The sequence below is a fragment of the Enhydra lutris genome, unplaced genomic scaffold, assembly GCF_002288905.1.
Source record: "Enhydra lutris kenyoni isolate GAN:26980312 unplaced genomic scaffold, ASM228890v2 scaffoldscaffold18, whole genome shotgun sequence".
Classification (NCBI taxonomy): domain Eukaryota; kingdom Metazoa; phylum Chordata; class Mammalia; order Carnivora; family Mustelidae; genus Enhydra; species Enhydra lutris.
In genome coordinates, this window is record NW_019154102.1 from 13,270,013 (window position 1) to 13,290,021 (window position 20,009).

General features: G+C 38.4%; 1 protein-coding gene across 2 annotated transcripts in view; it reads right to left on the reverse strand.

Annotated features, from left to right (window-relative positions):
- Window positions 1-4,698: 4,698 nt before the first annotated feature.
- Window positions 4,699-20,009, reverse strand: part of LOC111148036 (family with sequence similarity 161 member A) — a 26,956-nt gene continuing 11,645 nt past the window's right edge. The window contains exons 2-7 of one of the 2 annotated variants that reach the window (XM_022504396.1): window positions 18,790-19,028; window positions 15,219-16,385; window positions 14,709-14,876; window positions 12,835-12,934; window positions 5,832-5,986; window positions 4,699-5,379 (exon numbers count right to left, since the gene is read on the reverse strand). In XM_022504396.1, the coding sequence (XP_022360104.1) occupies window positions 5,241-5,379; window positions 5,832-5,986; window positions 12,835-12,934; window positions 14,709-14,876; window positions 15,219-16,385; window positions 18,790-19,028 (1,968 nt within the window). In that variant the 3' untranslated portion in view covers window positions 4,699-5,240. The remainder of the gene's footprint in view (window positions 5,380-5,831; window positions 5,987-12,834; window positions 12,935-14,708; window positions 14,877-15,218; window positions 16,386-18,789; window positions 19,029-20,009) is intronic. The other variant, XM_022504397.1, reaches the window with a different exon arrangement.

Below are 20,009 nucleotides of genomic sequence, written 5' to 3' on the forward strand. Positions count from 1 at the left end.
AAGGTACAAACTTTTATAAATAAGTACTGGAGAATAATGTATATGGTGATGATAATTAACACTACTATATGATATATGTGAAAGTTGCTAAGAGAGTAAATCCTAAAAGTTCTCAACACAAAGAAAAAGAAACTTTTTTTTGTTTGTTTGTTTCCATATGAGATGATGAGTGTTAACTAAATTTACTGTGGTAGTTATTTCACAATATATGGGGGTCATTATGCTCTATACTTTAAACTCATACGGTGCTCAATGTCAACTTTATTGCAATAAAACTGGAGAAAAAACCCTAAAAGAAATAAAGAGGGGCACCTGGGTGGCTCAGGTCATGATCCCAGGGTCCTGGGATTGAGCTCCACTTTGGGCTCCCTGCCCAGCGGGAAGCCTGCTTCTCCCTCTGCCAGCCACTGGCCCTGCTTGTGTTCTCTCTCTCGCTCTGTCTCTCTCTGTCAAATAGACAAATAAAATCTTAAAAAAAAAAAAATCAAAGTTTAAAAAATAAATAAAAGAAATGAGGAAAAATAACTAGAGTAAATATTCTAAATATTAACATATCTGTTTTCAGAGCTAGGAAATCTCATAAACCATGTTTTTTTTTTTTCACTTATTAGTTGCTAGACAGATTCTGAATATTGGGATTTTTTAAAAGTAGAATTTAAAAAACATAGCATAGGGGCGCCTGGGTGGCTCAGTGGGTTAAGCCTCTGCCTTCGGCTCAGGTCATGATCTCAGGGTCCTGGGATGGAGTCCCGCATCGGGCTCTCTGCTCAGCGGAGAACCTGCTTCCTCCTCTCTCTCTCTGCCTGCCTCTCTGCCTGCTTGTGATCTCTCTCTGTGAAATAAATAAATAAAATCTTTAAAAAAAAAAATAAAAAAAATTAAAAAAAAAAAACATAGCATATACCTGGTTTTTTTTTTCTCTGTAGAAACAAAAAAAATTCCTATAAAAGTTATTCCTATAACTTTTCTAAAGGATGATACAGATAAATTGGCCAACCACAGGCCACATCAGCACAACTTATAAGCAGTATGAATTGAGAATGCCTAGAGCTTTTGGACAAAGTAATCACTTTCTTTATTTTTTTTAAAAGATTTTATTTATTTATTTGCCAGACAGAGATCACAAGTAGGCAGAAAGGCAGGCAGAGAGAGAGAGAGAGAAGAGGAAGCAGGCTCCCTGCTGAGCAGAGAGCCCGATGTGGGGCTCGATCCCAGAACCCTGGGATCATGACCTGAGCCGAAGACAAAGGTTTTAACCCACTGAGCCACCCAGACGCCCGATAATCATTTTTTTTAGACCATAATATATTGACAAAGCTTTATTGATCAAAACCTCATTTCACAAAACCTTGTTTCCTTCTATAACCACCACCAAGAACACACATCTACACACAGGCATATGAAGGTTGAGAAGGGTAAAAACAATTTTTTTTAAGCAGTAAGGCAGTATTTTAAGGCTGATGATTTTTATTGCTTATGTCTAAATGTTGAAATCTTTGCTACTCTCAAATTATTAGAATTAACTTAAAAATATCATCCATGAAAATAATGCCTTTGAGGCATGTGAATTTTATTTTGTAGACTAAATAAACGTGATAAAAGTAATTTCTAAAATTTTCTATCATATACATACATATGCTTGTATGTGCTTATGTAGTATACATAACATATATCTTATATATACTATATTATATGACGATAAAAATTTAGTATACATAGTTAAGTATATTAAAGTTATTACATTAAGTGTATTTATCTATGTAGAATGTGTATACATATATATGCAGAATACACATATTAAGTGTACATGTATGTGTGTGTATATTATATATAAATATATATATATATATAAAATATAAAATCACTTAATCCTCCAATATCCAGATGATTTCTTCTGAAGAAATATAAGTTTGAGGCCACTAGGTAACCCAGTAATATTTTTCTAATTTAAGGGGAAAAGAGCATAACCTTCTTCTTGATGCTAAGCTAATCCTGAATAACAGAAAATCCCATAAGTGAAAAGAATTATGGAGCAAATTCTGATGATACAAATGCACAACATTCTCAGTTACCGACCACCTGAAAACTATATTTGATTTAATCTTTAAGACTGACTTCTACCCATCACTGTGTAATGCCACATGATAAAGAAATGCTTCAGTTATCAACCTGATATCTTCTAAAAGAAAAATTTTGATTTTGCATAGAAAGAGTTGAAACTGCCAGTGTCTTATAAGTTTGGCTCTGAGTTTACCAGATCACTGTCTTTTTAAAAAAAATTTAAAAAAGATTTTATTTATTTATTTGACAGAGAGAGAGAGAGACAGTGAGAGAGGGAACATAAGAGGAAGAGTGGGAAAGGGAGAGGCAGGCTTCCTGCTGAGCAGGGAACCCAATGTGGGGTTTGATCCCAGGACGCCAAGATCATGACCTGAGCCGAAGGCAGCCACTTAACTGACTGAGCCACCCTGGCGCCCCTTACCAGATCACTGTCTTTAAAAAAAGTGGCCTGGGGGTGCCTTGGTGGCTCAGTTGGTTAAGCATCCAACTTCGGCTCAGGTCATGATCTCGGGGTCCTGGCACTGAGGCCCGTGTGGGGCTCTGAACTCAACAGGAAGTCTGCTTCTCTCTCTTCCTCTGCCTCTCCCCCTGGTCATGCTCTCTCTCTTTCTCTCTAATACATAAAATCTTTTTTTAAAAAGTGGTTCAAGGGGTGCCTGGGTGACTCAGTGGGTTAAGCCTCTGCCTTTGGCTCAGGTCATGATCTCAGGGTCCTGGAATCAAGCCCGGCATCGGGCTCTCTCCTCAGCGGGGAGCCCGCTCCACCCCCCGCCCCGCCTGCTTCTCTGCCTACTTATGATCTCTGTCAAAAATAAATAAAATCTTTTTTTTTTAAAAAGTGGTTCAAACATTCTCCCCCTGCCCCCAAAGGTATCTATTTATTTATTTGAGAGACAGACAGGGAGAGAGCATGCGGGAGTAAGGTGTAGGGAATGACGAGGGGCAGAAGGAGAGGAAGAGAGAGAATCTCAAGTAGACTTTGTGTTGAGCACCGAGCCCAACTCGGGGCTCCATTCCATCACCCTGAGATCATGACCTGAGCCAAATGAGTCACCCAAGCGCACCCAATTATTATTATTATTTTAATTTTATTTTTTATAAACATATAATATATTTTTATCCCCAGGGGTACAGGTCTGTGAATCGCCGGGTTTACACACTTCACAGCACTCACCATAGCACATACCCTCCCCAATGTCCATAACCCCACCCCCCTCAACCCCCCTCCCCCCAATTATTATTTTTAATACAATATTTAAATCACTTTGTATCTCGTTGAAATAGAAGTATGGTTAGTTAACATTTCTTCAGGAATATTCTGTCCTCTGACACCAATTATTTGAATAGCCTAGTTTCCAAAGAGTTTTTTCCCATACATGATATCATTCAATCCTTCCTACAGTCACCCAAATAGGTACTACTCCCATTTTTAAAGAAAAGAAAACTGAACATTGATTCTGAAACCAAGTCCCACACTGTTCTCATGAAACTGAGAAGGGACAGAATGAGGAGCAAATCCTTGGAAGCAAGTAACATTTTAAATATTACAATTTGTGGATTGTGTTTCACAGGCTTTCAATAAATTGAAAGGGAGATAATTTTAATCCCATGTGTACTCATTCTGAAATATAATTAAAAACCATATTCATCTACGTACTCATCCAAGCCTTTATTAAGTGCCTACCAAATACACAATCCTGGGCAAAATATTAAAGGACTACAAAGATGAATTTTAAAATGGTTCCAACTCCCAGAGGGTTTAGAATCTAATTATAGTGACAAATAGTTTTAACACAAACTGTAGGAAGGAATTATAAGGAAACATGTGCCCTTGAGAAAAATCACCTTATTTCTTAATTTAAAGCATAAATTTCCACCTGGGAAACACTGCTATTATAAACACCTTAACTAGTTCATTCTCTTTAGAGGAGGTTGTTTTTAGAAAATAAAATGTCTTATCCTATCACATCTTTATGTCTGGTTTGAATTTTTTAAAAACAAAAATTTGCTTAAAGATGAAAAATGATAGATTCATACAAATTACCATCATGCACAGAAAGACAAAATATATCCACAATAATGTACAAAAATTTGAGCACAACCGGGTCTACTATTAAAGAGTTAAATCTGAATTACTTTGGAGGTTTGCCTTGGACAAATTATTATGCACAATTTCATCATATATACAAGTGTTGATATTTACCCCCAATTAAGATTTTAACATAGATTTTTATAATTACCTCTGTCATAATACACAAGGTTAAAAAAAAAAAACCTGGTATAAAAGCTTTTCTAATAATTTACATATCAAAAATAATTTGGAATAAAACTAGGGATAAAAAGAAAAAGTCATGATAGTGTGGATAATTTAACAGCAAACAGTACAGTAATGAACGCAAATTTGTAAGGACCTATTTTTTTCTATATTTTATTATTATTATTTTTAAAGATTTTATTTATTTATTTGACAGACAGAGATCACAAGGAGGCAGAGAGGTAGGCAGAGAGAGAGAGGGGGAAGCAGGCTCCCTGCTGAGCAGAGAGCCCGATGCCTGGGCTTGATCCCAGCACCCTGGGATCATGACCTGAGCCAAAGGCAGAGGCTTTAACCCACTGAGCCACCCAGGCACCCCTCTTTTTTATTGCTTTTTAAAAAATGGCTCAGATAAGAAACTTTAAATACCCAGTAAAACAAGTGTGAGGATTCATTTTGTGAGATGTATCACAGAGGAAAAGAATGGGCAAATAGTATAATTTGAAGATTTATTGATTCAGACTTTCCAGAAAAATTTTTTTGAATCACCAAAAGCCAATACTTCTGCTCTCAATGCCATGCCATTTGTTTCCACACCAAATACAGAAGTAACATATACTTTTCTAACCAATCAGTTTGTGACAACTATGATTCTCAAATGCTCTTTTAAAGAATACAAGTAAGATCAAAGTTGCGAACCATCAGGAGTGATTAAAAAACTTGACTAGGCAGAGCCTTACCCTAAATGACCTGAACAACAGTTTGGCTGGACTTGGGCCTTTTCAGGTTACAGATGACTTTGCTCAAGAGCCCTGTACCTGTTGGAGGGCTCTTGTAGATGTTCTTCACACCACAAGCATGGATGGTTAGGCCCACGGCTGCCATCGACAGTGCAGGCGCAGATGGGAGAGCCGTAGGGACTGTGTTACTCCTTAACAGATTTCTCTTCTTCGCTCTCTTCATCAGCTTCCTCTTTTTCCTTGTAAGAATCCTGGCTGTTCGTATCCATAAAATGATTTTCCTCCCCACTCTCTCTTTCTTCTCTTTTTTCTTCTTCCTCAAAGCTGGAGGAAGAAATTTATCAATCTTTCAAAGGAAAAATGATTTGGTTTAAAGGTCAACAAACCCTTTGCAACGTATGCCATCATGCAGTCTTCCTTCCTCAAGTGTATGAGCTCCGATTTATCAAGAAAACTCTATAAGTTCCCAATTGGGAACTTATCTATTTCCAACCTTGAGTGACTCTTTAAACTTCATTTGAAAACATCTTAGTATTTTCATCATTCATGTCAGTCAGAAAGTTAAATTACTCTCCTTTAAAAACAAGATACTTCATCACCATGTCATTTTGTCATTTTGAATGTGCCAAGTGTTAAAATATCAATGTTTTACAAACAGTTCACATGTATTTTGTTAGGTTAAAAGATATTCTAAAAATATAGGACAGAATTTTATGCTTTCTGGCAGGTAAGAATTTTTTCAAAGGTAAACCATTTAGACATCTTATATATGTTACCTTTCTTTATCTTCAGCGAAGCTCTTCATCTCTTGATTGCTGAAGTACTCAATTATTTTTCCACTTTGGCCTTTCTTTGAAACAAACTCATCAGACAGTCCTAGTGCTTTTAGGGTGTTAGAATAATGCTTTTCTGCTGCCATTCTTGCATTTTTCTATAGGAAAGACAAACCTTTTTAGAGGAGAACAGAAGACTAAATTTCCATTAAAAACGTAGGGGTTAAAAACTCCAGTGAAAATTAAACCCAATAATCACAGGTGGCTGACAGTACACAGACCTTCTGACCAGCAATCCCACTCCCAGGCCTATTCCCAGAGAAGCTCCCACATATGTGCTCCAGAAGACCTGTACCAAAATACACAGGACACTACTGTTTGGAACAACCCCAAACATCTCTCAACAAAAGGATGGATAAATCGTGGTCTATTCATACAACAGAGTAAAATAAAGCAATGACAATGAATGAACTCTAGTTGTACATGACCATATGGACAGATCTCATGAACATACTACTAAGGAAAAGAAGCAAAACACAAGAGAATACGTATAGTATGTATGATTCATTTACATAAAGTTCCCAAATGGGCGAAACTAAACTATACTGTGTGGGAAAAGATACACAGGATGGTAAAACTGCAAAACACAAGCAACAATAATAACAAAAACAAGGAAGTGTTAATCTCAAAAATTAGAATGGTGGCTACCTCTGGGAGAGTAGGAGAGGGTTTCGATTTGGAATGGGCACAAAGGGTTTCTGGGGTGCTGGCAATGTTCTGTTTATTAACCTAGGTAGTAGCCACATGAGTTTTGGTCTATAGTTATTCTTTGCACTCTACCTGTTTTATATACTTTTTAAAAAATACACCTTTATGACTATTGACGACTATCTGGAAACACCAGGAAGAAAATAAGTTTGTGATAGTTGTCAGAGGGTTCTTTTAGTTTATGTACCTACTGTAACTTTTATTCTTTACATGCTATATCTCTAATCCCTCAAAGATGATAAATTCATCACTGTTATCTTTAATCAGGAGGAATCAAGGGATACAGCAAAAAGACCAAGAACTTAGCACTGGGTTCAAATCTCCAGAATGTTGTTTCCTGGCTTTGGCACCTGTGAAATTGTGATGAGCCTCTCACACCTGAAGCAAGACAGGAAGGAGTTAGCACAGTTTCTGAGACCACGGGCTTCCCACAGTCACAGGAGGACTGGGGTTCACACTAGTGTCTCAGCTTTGGTCACCTTTTACCTCCTATGAGTATAGGGCCAAGAATTGCCATCTTGTCCTCCAACTGAAGGAAGGTAACTAGGAATGGGCCAGTTCCAGTGCACCAATGGCACCCCATATTGGAGAGGGTGTGGGAGAGCACCCAGTCTCACCCCCGAATTTAACAAATAAGGAAACTGAAACACTCCCTCCACTCCCACTAAGGTTAAGCAGTTTGCTTAAGGTCACAAGGATAGTGAGTGGTAGAACCAAGTCTCTTGACCATTTCCTGGGTCTTTTCCATGGCACCATCCTACTTTCTCTAAGTAGTAGTGCTCATCCCGGAGTGTGAAGGTAACTGAAACCTGACTTCAGCAAAGCAGGTGTCAGATATTTATTTGGCTAACCTAGGGACTCCAGCATCATGAGGGGCCATGGCATCTAGTGTTCCACAGGACAAACCAAAATAACAGATTGATTACAATGGATAAACTGTCACCGGTGATTTCCTGATGTTCTGGAAAACTAAAAACACACTCAAACTGTTGCTAAAATGCACCCACTATGAATAACAACGATTTTCAGAAAAGTTAAAAAAAAATGCAGCCGGGGGCACCTGGGTGGCTCAGTCAGTCAGTTAAGCTCAGGTCATGATCGCAGGGTCCTGGGATCAAGTGGGACATCAGGCTCCCTGCTCAGAGGGGAATCTGCTTCTCCCTCTTCTTCTCTCCCTCCCCTCCTGCTCTTGTTCTCTCTTGCTCTCAAATAAATAAAATCTTTTTTTAAAAATATTTTATTTATTTATTTGACAGACAGAGATCACAAGTAGGCAGAGAGGACGGCAGCGGGGGCAGGGGTGGGTGGGGGATGCAGGCTCCCCGCTGAGAAGAGAGCCCTCCATGAGGCTCCATTCCAGGACCCTGAGATCATGACCTGAGCTGAAGGCAGAGGCTTAACCCATTGAGCCACCCAGGTGCCCCTAAATAAATAAAATCTTTAAAAAAATGCATCCAGAGGCTATGAACACCAATATACAAGCTTTGAGAAACTGAAAGTCATGGCAAAGTGAGAAAATAAGAACTGCTCCAAAGACAGTAAAGCAGAATAAAGAAAACCCAGACCTAACTCTAAATGCATTAAGAACAGTATATTCTGATATAAGCAAATTAAATATAAAAGACATTAAAATGATACCCAAGTCAGTGCTCATAAGTCTTCATTTGAACTTGGTTTAGAATTTAGAATTTACTCAATTAATAAACCCTGTGATTTCCAAGAAATAGGACAACATGGTTTGTTCTGTCCCAGATCATAGCCTTACTCTGCGAGAGAACAACTCAACAACAGCAAGATCACAATTAACACTAATAAATGGATAATGCACAAAGTTGTGAGTGAATTTATCAAATAACAGCTGTTAATTAGCAGCAGTAGTCACAGCAAAACAGACTGCAAGAAAAAGCTGCACTAATTTGTGTTAACAAAACCAAAGCAATGGTGAGTCACTGCCAGTCACTCTATATACAGAATTAATTACTTTTACATATTTTCTATGAAGGAGAATAGTATATAATTACTCTTAATTGAAATAAACATTTCCTCCTTGCATTTCACCATGCAAATAATTGCACAGACTACAAGATAAAAGGAACAATTAAAATAACTGTATGATTATTTGATTTTACTATCAAAGATTGCGAAAAAAATTAGTGTTGCTTCTTCAGGAAACCAAAATAACATGCAATGATGAAAGTTTGTCTACAATCAGTGCCCTCATTTGAAGGGGAAAAATACTTTTCATAACCGTAAGTTTCATTTGTAGTAACTCTTTTACTTATTTAATTACTGAATACTTCTTGGGGCACCTGGGTGGCTCAGTGGGTTAAGCCTCTGCCTTCAGCTCCGGTCCTGATCTCAGGTCCTGGGATTGAGCCCCAGTGCAGGTTCTCTGCTCAGCGGGGAGCCTGCTTCCACCCACCCCCCCCAACCTCTCTGCCTGACTCTCTGCCTACTTGTGATCTCTCTCTGTCAAATAAATAAATTAATTAAATTAAATAAAAAATCTTTAATTACTGAATACTTCTTTTGTAACAAGTCCTTATGGGAGGTAGGGGGGTATATATGGAGAGAGAAGTATTTTTGGACAAAGGGACCAGTATATGTGAGGGCCAGAAGTGGCAGAAGTAGAATGAGCTGTGATACTGATCTATGTTTTCAACATTTAAAATTTCTCTATGGGTTTAATTTCACACACGCTACATATTCAGCCTCACTTTCTCTAGTGCTTAGAAGCAGCAGGATTCATAGCATGGCTCAACTGCTCACTCCTGCTGAGACTCATCACTAAGAGGGGGGTGCTCTCATCCCCCCTCCCCCCCTCCCCCACATCCCCCAACCCCCCCTCCACTTCCCACCACTAATCCCAGAAAAAAAGCAAGAGGTCACAGTCTGGCTAATTTAATCCTGACAGTTCAGTTCTGGTTCAATAAATGTTTATTAACATCTCCTCTGTGCCAGACGTTATCCTGGGTGCTAGGTGCTGGGAATACAAACATTTGAACACAACTTTTAAAAGGAACTAGTTAGAAGGGAAGAGAGATCCTGAAACAGGTAATTCCACACAGCAGTGGCAGGAGTGAAGACAGAAGTATGCAAAGGGTAATGAAAAACACAGGAAAAGGCACCCGATCCGACCTGGGAAACAATGCAAGAAGTGATTTTATATGAAGACTTGAAAGATCAGGAGGAAAAACAGGAAGAGGCTCTAAGAGTGTTCAGAAACAGCATGAATAAAGATTTCAAGTTTGAAACTAGTGGTTTGGTATGGTCTGAAAGTAAAGGGTGTCCTTGGTGAGGGGGCAGGGGCAGTGCTGTGGCTGATGAATTTGGTTTAGAATTTAGAATCTACTCAATTAAAGGTTAATAGGGATCAGAGTGTAGAGGGGTCTACTCACTACGCTGAGACTCGTGGAGGTATCTTCTGGGAGAAGGCAGGACAGCTTAGTCTTAACTGTTTGGAAGCAGATGGACTGGGGTCCAATCCTAGCTCCATTGCTGACTACCTATAGACCTAATTAGTTACTTACCTCCTTTGAACTTCAGTTTTTTCCTCTGTAATACATGGATACCCACTTTGTAGTATTGTTTGAAGAAGTCAGTGACAAGACCTCTTGATCCCATTCATTGAAAATGAGAATGAGTACCATCAATGAAAATGCACGATTGTCACCACTACCAAAAGTTATTTACTACCTACCCAGGGTTAACATTTTGGCAAGGGAACGGGAATGGTAAAGTGAAAATATAATGGGTGGCTTTGCAAAGAGCAAGGCTGGAAAACCAGTCAAACGATTACAATAACTCAGAGAGGAGATAATAGAGACTTCACATGGCATTTCACCTTCAGGAATGGAGAAAGGCAGATCCAAAAATTATTTAGGAAGAAAACTCGTCAGGTCTCTCAGTGGCAATTGAAAGAGGGAGGAAAAGTGGTTCCCAGCCACCAAAATTGTGGCCCAACAAAAACAGGAAATCAAAGAGGAAGATCTAGTTTGAGGCAAGATAAATGTAGATGTCTGTGGGAAATCTGTGTAGATATAACCACCAGACAGACAGAAAGACATAAAACCTGCAGCTGGGAGCTGGAAAGAACTATTTTGAGCTTAAGTCAATCACTTTCCACTAGGTAATACAGAATTTTTCTGTATTTTTCCCTTTAAAGTTGAAACTGAGATATTTAAAAAAGAAACCCACCCTTAAAATGAAAAGTGTTACATAAAATTATGTCCAAACCTGTAGGTAAAGGGTTCCCAAAACTTTGAGAGACTGAATATGTAAATTCACCTGAATATGTAAAGCCATGTCCCTGTCCTTGGTGCATTGAGAAGGATGGTCCTGCAATGTTGGCAGGAAGCTCCAAATGCAACAGCTTGAAAATCACAACACAGCACCTGTAACCTCCAGTGATCCTGTCTATTGTTAAACTATGTCACCCATAAGAAGACCTACCTTCTGAGTACAAAGAAGATGATGCAAAATGGACAGATAATCTCTTAGAGGAAGATTGTAAAACCAACTATACATTTAGTAAAACCAGGACTCACTGTCCATAGGACCAAATTATTTTCCCAATGAAAAGGAAGTGGACTCACTGTCCATAGGACCAAATTATTTTCCCAATGAAAAGGAAGTCCTTTCAGTAGTTGTAGATAAGAATGAAAATTACAGGCTCACTTAAAAAAAAAAAAACGATCAGCAAAATGAAAAGGCAACCTACTGAATGGAGAAAATATCTGCAAATGATATATCTGAAAAGTGGGTTAATATCCAAAATATATAAAAAAGTCATAAAAGTCAATAGCAAAAAATGAAATAATCCAATTTAAAATGGGCAAAGGATCTGAATAGACATTTTTCCAAAGAAGATACTCAAATGGCCAACAGGTACCTAAAAAGGCCAAAAGGTGCTTAATGTCACTGATCGTCAGGGAAATGCAAATCAAAACCACAATGAGGTATCACCTCACACCTGTTAGAATGGCTAGTATCAAAAAGATAAGAGATAACAAATGCTATGCTCAGAGGATGTGGAGAAAAGGGAGCCCTTGTGCACTGTTGGTAGGGATGTAAAATAGAACGGCCACTATGGAAAACAGTACAGAGGTTCCTCAAAAAGTTAAAAACATAAATATGATACAATCCAGTGATATCCAACTTCTGGGTATTTAACTGAAGGAAACAAAATCATTACGTTGAAGAGATACCTGCACCCCACATTCACGGAAGCATTAATTACAATAGCCAAGACAGGGAAACAACATAAGTATCCATCAAAAGATGAATGGGTAAAGAAAATGTGGTGTACATGCAAGGAATACTATTTGGCCATTAAAAAGGAAGTCCTGCCATATGCAATGATATGGATAGACTTTGAGGACTTTATGCTAAGTGAAATAAGTCACACAGAGGAAGACAAGGGCTACAGATCTCACTTATATGTGGAATCTAAAAACAAAAACAAACTCATAGGAAAACAGATCAGAATTGTGGTTACCAGAGGAATTGGATGAAGGCAGTCAAAGGTATAAGCCTCTAATTATAAGATAAATAAGTACTGGGAATGTAATGTACAACATGATGACTGTAGTTAATACCACTGTATGGCGTATCTGAAAGCTGCTAAGAGAGTAAATCCCAAAAGGTCAGATTTTAGTAAATCCTAAAAGTTCAGTATTACACAAGGTGTGGGTTTTTAACTAAACTTATGGTAGTAATCGTTTTGCCATATATGTATGTCAAGTCACATGCTGTACATCTTAACTGTACATGGTGCTCTAGGTCAGTTATATCTCAATGAAACTGAAAAAAAAAACTGGCAGAAAGAAATCTGATTCCATTAGCATTTTGTTTCATTTTTTAATTCTTAAACATTCATCTTTTAATTCTTCAAGGACTTCCAAATCATATAGTGAAGACTCACCTTAATATATGACTAAGTTAGTACTAAAAAAAAAGAAAAGACCAGCCATGAAAAACAGGTTGTGAAACTATTATTTTGACTATGACTGCATCAGCAGCACATTCTGTATCAAGCTGACATGCGTCCTTGACTAGCTTTGATGTTCAGATTTAAGCACAAACTTACTTGACTGATTTGATGAACCTGTCACAGAAACAATAATATGTCTCAATAAATTATATAACATGTAAGAAAAATGGACTGTAAGTTAGGAGCTAGAGATGTTTAAAAAAAAAAAAAGGTTGACTGAAACTCTTAAATTCCAACAAACACAACCTGAGCAACTCTTTCAAATAGTAGCGGCCTGTGTCTTAATTTTTCTTCTCTTTCTTCTAGTTCTCGTTGGTATTCTCTCATCCTTTCCTTTTCACTCTTTCTAAAATCAAATAAAAGGAATGGAATTTTAAAAGAAATAACAGCTTACAGATAGAACATTTAGCTTAGATGACAAATCAGAAATTAAATTACAAGCATGGCTTACAGTTTACCACAATTCCTTTCCTAGACTGGTAAATTTTTATGGAATGCAGAATAAAAACCCTAGGTTGTGAGAGCACACATTTTACATCCTGGGAACAGTCTGGATACTCTGATTTTCTGAAATTTTAAAAATATAATGTATTAAATTGGCTTGAAGAAATGAATAAATGCCCTCTTAACTCAAATTTTAAGTGCAGAAAATCAAGAAAATTTAGTCTAAAGATCTCCTATAGGTTGGTGGCAAAGTTAATTAAATTCAAGCAGGTCAGGGGAAAATAGAGAATAAGGGAATAGGACATGGACAGGAAAAGGAACCAAAATACATAAATTCACGTTAAATGTACTTACTATTTGCACAAGATCCTATAGTGAATAAAATACACTTTTTCCTGTATGTAAAACATACTAACTCTACTAAGATAATAAGATTTCATGGATTAGAGAAAATAATTATACTACAGAATGATAATTATGCTTAATTATACACAAAATTGGTATTATGAAAAATCCAGTTTACTTTCTTAGGATGAAGAGTATATTTCTAAAAAATTTTTGCTCAAGTTCATCAAATTTCTCCCTCTATCATGAATTACACTGATATACATTATAAGGAATATAAACATAATATATATTATAAAGGAATATAATTATTATTATAAACAATATGTATTTAAAAAGGAATAACTCATAATTAAAAGCAAATATAGATTTGGGATTTGGGTGGTACTTATAAATCAGATTAAAAATAAATCATATTACTTACCCAGCTTTGGGGGGAGATATTTTCCTACTTAAACATGAACATTTTTACAGAAAAATGTTCCTCTGGAACACTGGTTTTCAAACTTTGTACGGCAGAATTCCAGTGCTCTGTGAAGGGGTTCTGCAAATATTTTTATTTATTTATATTTGTTTATATTAGAACTACAATGAAATTCAACACACATGCTGAACACATACACGTGTTAACTGACACATCACATAACTGATGTTAATTGACATCAATGTGTTCATTTGTGATATCAGATTTCATGCAGACCTTAGAACAAAGCTCTCTTACAGATCAATTTATTGAAGAATATTCTGAGATTACACAGCAAACTATTAAAAAAGAGCTTTATCTGACATCGGGCTCCCTGCTCAGTGGGAAGTCTGCTTCTCCCTCTCTCACCCCCCCTGCTTGTCTGTCAAATAAATAAATAAAATCTTAAAAAAAAAAAAAACTAAAAAGAAAAAGATTTTTTTTCAATATTGTACTGGGCTATCAAAAATAGTATAAAGAAGGGGCCCCTGGCTGGCTCAATTGGTGGAGCACAGAACTCTTAGTCTCAGGTCAGGTCATACTAAGGCCCCACATTGGGCACGGAGCCTACTTTAAAAAAAAAATAGTATAAAGTAAAAGAAAAGATTAGATACTGACATACGGTTACAACTATTAACTATGGCCATGATATAAAATGTTTCAGTTCATCAACATGGCATTATAATCCTCACCATGAGGTGAGGTGAGTGAGTGTGAATGTGCATGTGTCTGTGCGTTGAGTGTAACTGATAGCAACTCGAATCCAGAAACTAAAATACTAATTAATCTGTTCATATATTGTATCCACTGATTAAGAAAGAAAGTTTGAAAACCAATGATCTGGAGGTTCAGGATTCTTTTATGATACCTGAGAGATTTGACTCTGGATTTAGACATTTGAGCTAAACTTTGATGTGAGTCATAAGCCTTAGCCCGGATTGTCAGGAGTTTCTGCAATTCTTTCATTCTTTGCTTCTGCTTAGTTAGGATCCGATTTCTCTCTTCTTCCAACATTTTCTTTTCCTCAAGTGATCTCCTGAGGGCAACAAACTAAGGCTTAATTCACTTTAAGCCAATGAGAATGTGATTTAGCAAAGATTTAACATGGGAAAATTTAAACACTGAAAAAAGGCTCTGACTTGTGCAACTGGAAAGCAACAGGATGACTATCTTTTCTATCCCTGGAGATTCGTAAAATGGAAAAGATACTCATTTCTTAGAAGGACACTCTCTGGCAAAATGCTCTGCCTTATTTAGTAAAATATATTACCAAATCTATTTCTTCCTATTTTCCAAATGACCAACACAAAAATCAATAGAGCTACAAACACTATTTTAGCAGCCGTGAGTCGGTTGGCACTACATTCTAGTCATTTACCTCGTGGCTTGCTCTCTTCCTCTGGAAGACACTGTGGGCACTGGAGGGTTGTAGTTACAAGGCACAGGCTTTGCACTTGCACTTCTTACTGTCAGTCTGTGCCTTGGAGAGAGATTAGGCCGTGTTTCTTTTAAATGTTCTTCATCTGCTGCAATGTCTGCCAGAGTTTTCTCTCTTTTAGTGGATGCGCTAGAGGCCACATGAAGACCAGACGGTTTACGGCCAACGGTTAGGAGTTTTGAACACTTCTGTTCTGAGAGATGTTTCCGGTATCTCTCAGGAAGGTCTTCAAAATCGGCAGTCTGGCATCTCAACTTGTGTTTACACTTCAACTTTTCAACCTGTTCAGGACACTTGAGCTTCCTTGGAGCACAGCTTCTGCGACCTGACCTACAAGGCAGAGGAGATGAATACTGCAAAAGCTCTTGGGCCCTCAGCTGCGTCACAATCTCTCTATAGAGCTCTTCTTCTTTTAATTTTTCATTGGAGGTTGAGCCATAAGTAGATCGAGGTATAGGTCTGGCCTTAAATTGATTTGTTTTCTTTTTAGACTTGCATAAGTCTCTCAGCTGCTTTTCCCGGATTGCTTGCTTCTGTTCCTCCCTTGCAATAAACTTAAATGGTTTTTGTGAGGCCAAAAGAGCTTCTTTGGTTTTTTCCTTCAAACGCCTCCTGCGTTCTTCATTTTGCTTGACTATGTCATGATAAAGGGGGAGAAAGACGAATGCAGGAACTGGATTGGCTCGGAATTTTTTCTTACACTCTGATTCTTCTTGTTCTCTGAGCACTTGGTGTGCCATTTCAATATCTGATTTAGATTTCATGTTCTCTTCTTTTTTCCTCTGTTCCCTAATCATCATTTGAAAAGGCTCAGGTACTGTAATCTTTGGCACCCATTCTCTTGGTTTCTTCTTTGTTTTTTCAACTGCAGGGAAATCAGCATCTTTATACTGAATATAATCTTCAACAGAAAAATTTGTCCACATGTTGTTAATGAGTTCTTTAGCATAGCTCATCACCCTCTTTTTCTCAGGATACTCTTTTTCTGAGTTCGGCAACTCATCTTCAGAGGAAGACATAGTCAAGGAGGAAGGCTGCCCTAAATCAGGCTCTGAAAATGATGTCATTAATGAGATAGTGTGATAGGAGTTCTTTTCTGAATCAGACCTGTATGAAAAGAATACTAAAGTTATACTCTCAGTTGCATGTGACCAGATATAAAAATTAAGAACTAAAAGATCAAGGTATACTCAGAAGATAGGTGCTGGATAGATAGGCCTTGTAATTATCACTTTTATTTAGAATAGAGCTAAGAGATGCCTATAAATTATCTAATTCAATTCTCTCATTTTCAGGGGAACCTGAGGCAGCAGAGGCTCCTTGTGGCTAACCTCTATTAAATTCTCCATATGTTTTCCAGAGTCACCATCTTAAAACATACATCAGGTCACTCCCCTTCTTGAAACTTTTCTATGATGTGCCATTGTAACAAAGTCTAGATTATAAAGTCCTTCAAGACTAGCCTCTCTCTGGGGCACCTTGGTGGCTCAGTTGCTTAAACGTCTATCTTTGGCTCAGGTCAGGATCCCAGGGTCCTGAGATCAAGCCCTGTGTCGGGCTCCCTCCTCAGTGGGAAGTCTTCTTCTCCTTCTCCCTCTGCTACTCCCCCACTTATGGACTCCCTCTCTCAAATAAATACATAAAATCTTAAAAAAAAAATGGGGTGCCTGGGTGGCTCAGATGGTTAAGCATCTGCCTTCAGCTCAGGTCAGGATCCAGAGTCCTGAGATCAAGCCCTGCATCAGGTTCTCTGCTTGGTGGGGAGTCTGCTTCTCTCTCTCCCTCTGCTCCTCCCCCACTCGTGCTTTTTCTCTCTCTCTCATTTTCTCTCTCTCTCTCTCTTAGATAAAGTCTTAAAAAAAGAAAAGACTAGTCCCCTTTTACCTTTCCTGTTTCACTTCTTGCCTCTCTCTACCTTCAGTTACCAATCTTGAGTCATATCCAACCATATGAAGTTCCTCGTACACACCATGAAGTCTCATACTGCCATGCCACCGCACACATGGTTTCTGTGGCCTAGAAGCCCACTCCTTACTTCCTGCATCTGCTACAGCTACTCCTCCTTTAATACAGAACTTGGATATGATAGTTCCATAGAAAATTCCTGCTTGTATCCCTCTACCAACACCATGACATGATCAGTTGCTTCTTCTTCTGTCTCCATAACACTGTCACATCAGGTTGTATCACAATTTTTGGTTCTCAGTTAGTTTTTGAGCTCCTTTTTTTAGTATATGTGCTGCCGAAGCGAGCACAGTTTTTGAGCTCCTTAAGGGCAACTTGATTTTTGACTCCTCAGTGTCCAGGCAACTTCTGGCACACAGGAGATACATAGTTAGCATTGACCAACTGGATGAGTTAAGAGACCTGCCTCAAGTTTCAAAAACAAGAGAGTTCATAGGAGAAATGGGTCCAGAAATTACAGACTATTTTGAAAACCTGAATTAGATTTATGTCTTACTCCTGAACTGTTTGTGTGTGGGAGTGTGCATGTGTGTGTGTGTGTGTGTGTGTGTGTGTGTGTGTGTGTAATTTATTTTTTTACTTAATTATTTTTTCAAGTAACAGAAGCAGGAAAGTTTATCAAAATGAAAAGTACAGGGCGCCTGGGTGGCTCAATGGGTTAACTCTCTGCCTTTGGCTCAGGTCATGATCTCAGGGTCCTGGGATTGAGGCCCGCATCGGGCTCTCTGCTCAGCAGGGAGCCTGCTTCCCCCTCTCCCTCTGTCCCTCTACCTGCCTCTCTGTCTACTTGTGATCTTTCTCTCTCTGTCAAATAAATAAGTAAAATCTTAAAAAAAAAACAAAAAACGAAAAGTACACTCTTGAGATATAAGAGTGGGAGCACTCAAGAGAGAGAGCAGTTTCTATACTTTATATGTTTAATGACTTGTGTTTTTTGTGTTGTTTTCTTATAAGCAGGCTCCATGCTAGGCATGGAGCCCAAAGGCATGGAGTTCCAACATGGGGCTTGAACTCACAACCCTGAGATCAAGACCTGAGCTGAAATCAAGGGTAGGATGCTTAACCTACTGAGCCACCCAAGTGCTGCTAAGCTCATGTTAATCCACATAATATAAAGGACTTTTAAAATTAAATTTTAATATTTATCATTTAAAAATGGCCCAGACTAGGGGCGCCTGGCTGGCACAGCTGGTAGAGCATGCGACTCTTGATGTCGGGTTTTAAGTTTAAGTCCCACATTAGGTGTAGAGAATACTTAAAAATCTTTTAAAAAATAACAATAAATAAAAATTAAAATGGCCAAGACTAAATATTTTGATACATATCTATAGTTCTTTGAGTGGCAGGTCAGCGAAAAAAGACTAAATGACTCTCAAAACAAGAAGCCATTGGTGGATAAGCCATTACACGTTTTGAATACAGTCCAACCTCTGTATATCATTAAAAGCACAAAGGGAGAGTTGAGAGAAAATATTCTGAATAATTTGGTTCTGCACTTTTAAGTATACATTTTACAGCCCACAAATAATGTTATGTACAAACTTACGTGGAAGAGACACTAGAAGCTTCTTCCCTGATGATCACTGGCTGAACTTCTTTTAAATTTAATTTATTCTGGTACATCTTCTCTAACTTTGCCATAGTTTCCAAGTGGGCAGCTTTCAGCTCTTCTAGCTTCCTAAAATACTCTTCATTCGAGTGGTATATATCAGAAAAGTCCACAAAGTCCTCCTTGCTTATATGTGTTTGTTCGTCCACCTCAGAAATGTGGGTGTTAAAATCAGCCTGGTAGGAAATCAAAAACCTGTTATATGGTGTTTAGAACTGAAAGATGAATTAAATTGACACCGATTCCCAACGTTGCTTCTTAAAGCGTACACTTAATTAGGTCATACGTTACTTGTAGGCTACATACACATAATGGATTATAAGTTACTTGTGGACTATCCCCTAATGATATTTTATTAAGAATGAGAGATGGGACACCTGGGTAGCTCAGTCAGTTGAGTGTCTGACTCTTGATTTTCAGTTCCAGTCATGATCTTGGGGTTGTGGGATCGGCCCTGAGTCAGGCTCCCTGCTCAGCAGGGAGTCTGCTAGAGACTCTCTCTCCCTCTGCCCCTCCCCCCTTTCTCTATAATAAATGAATATTAAAAAAAAATGAGAGAGAGAGAGACAGGCAGACAGACACCAAACTGCCAGAAAATAAATGCTATTTAATTCATTTTATAAAGGATGGTTAAATTCCCAGTTCATATACCATGACAGGATAGACCCAAACCACCCTTTATAAAGAACCTCCTTCTGAGTTGTAAGTTTTAACTGAGGTGAAGAAAAACAGTTCTTCCTGCTGCAAACTGGCCAAACACAGCCCAATACCCACTCCTAGCTGGGGTCCTGAAGTGTGGGCCCCAAAGGTGTGCCACTGGAGAAAAGACATGGAAAGAGAGAAGTCAGGGAAATGAGAGAATGGGGACAGGGGAATAGGGGGAACAAATTTCTCACTGGGTCACCAAGGGGCCAGGGAGAAGGCCTCCTTGATGCCTCAGGAGGGAATAGGAGGGTGTGGGAGAGGGTAGGAGGGACCATCAGAAAAGCCACTTCTATTTTTTTTTTTTAAGATTTTTTTTTATTTATTTGACAGATCACAAGTAGGCAGAGAGGCAGGCAGAGAGAGACAGGAGGAGGCAGGCTCCCTGCTGAGCAGAGAGCCCGATGCGGGACTTGATCCCAGGACCCTGAGATCATGACCTGAGCCGTAGGCAG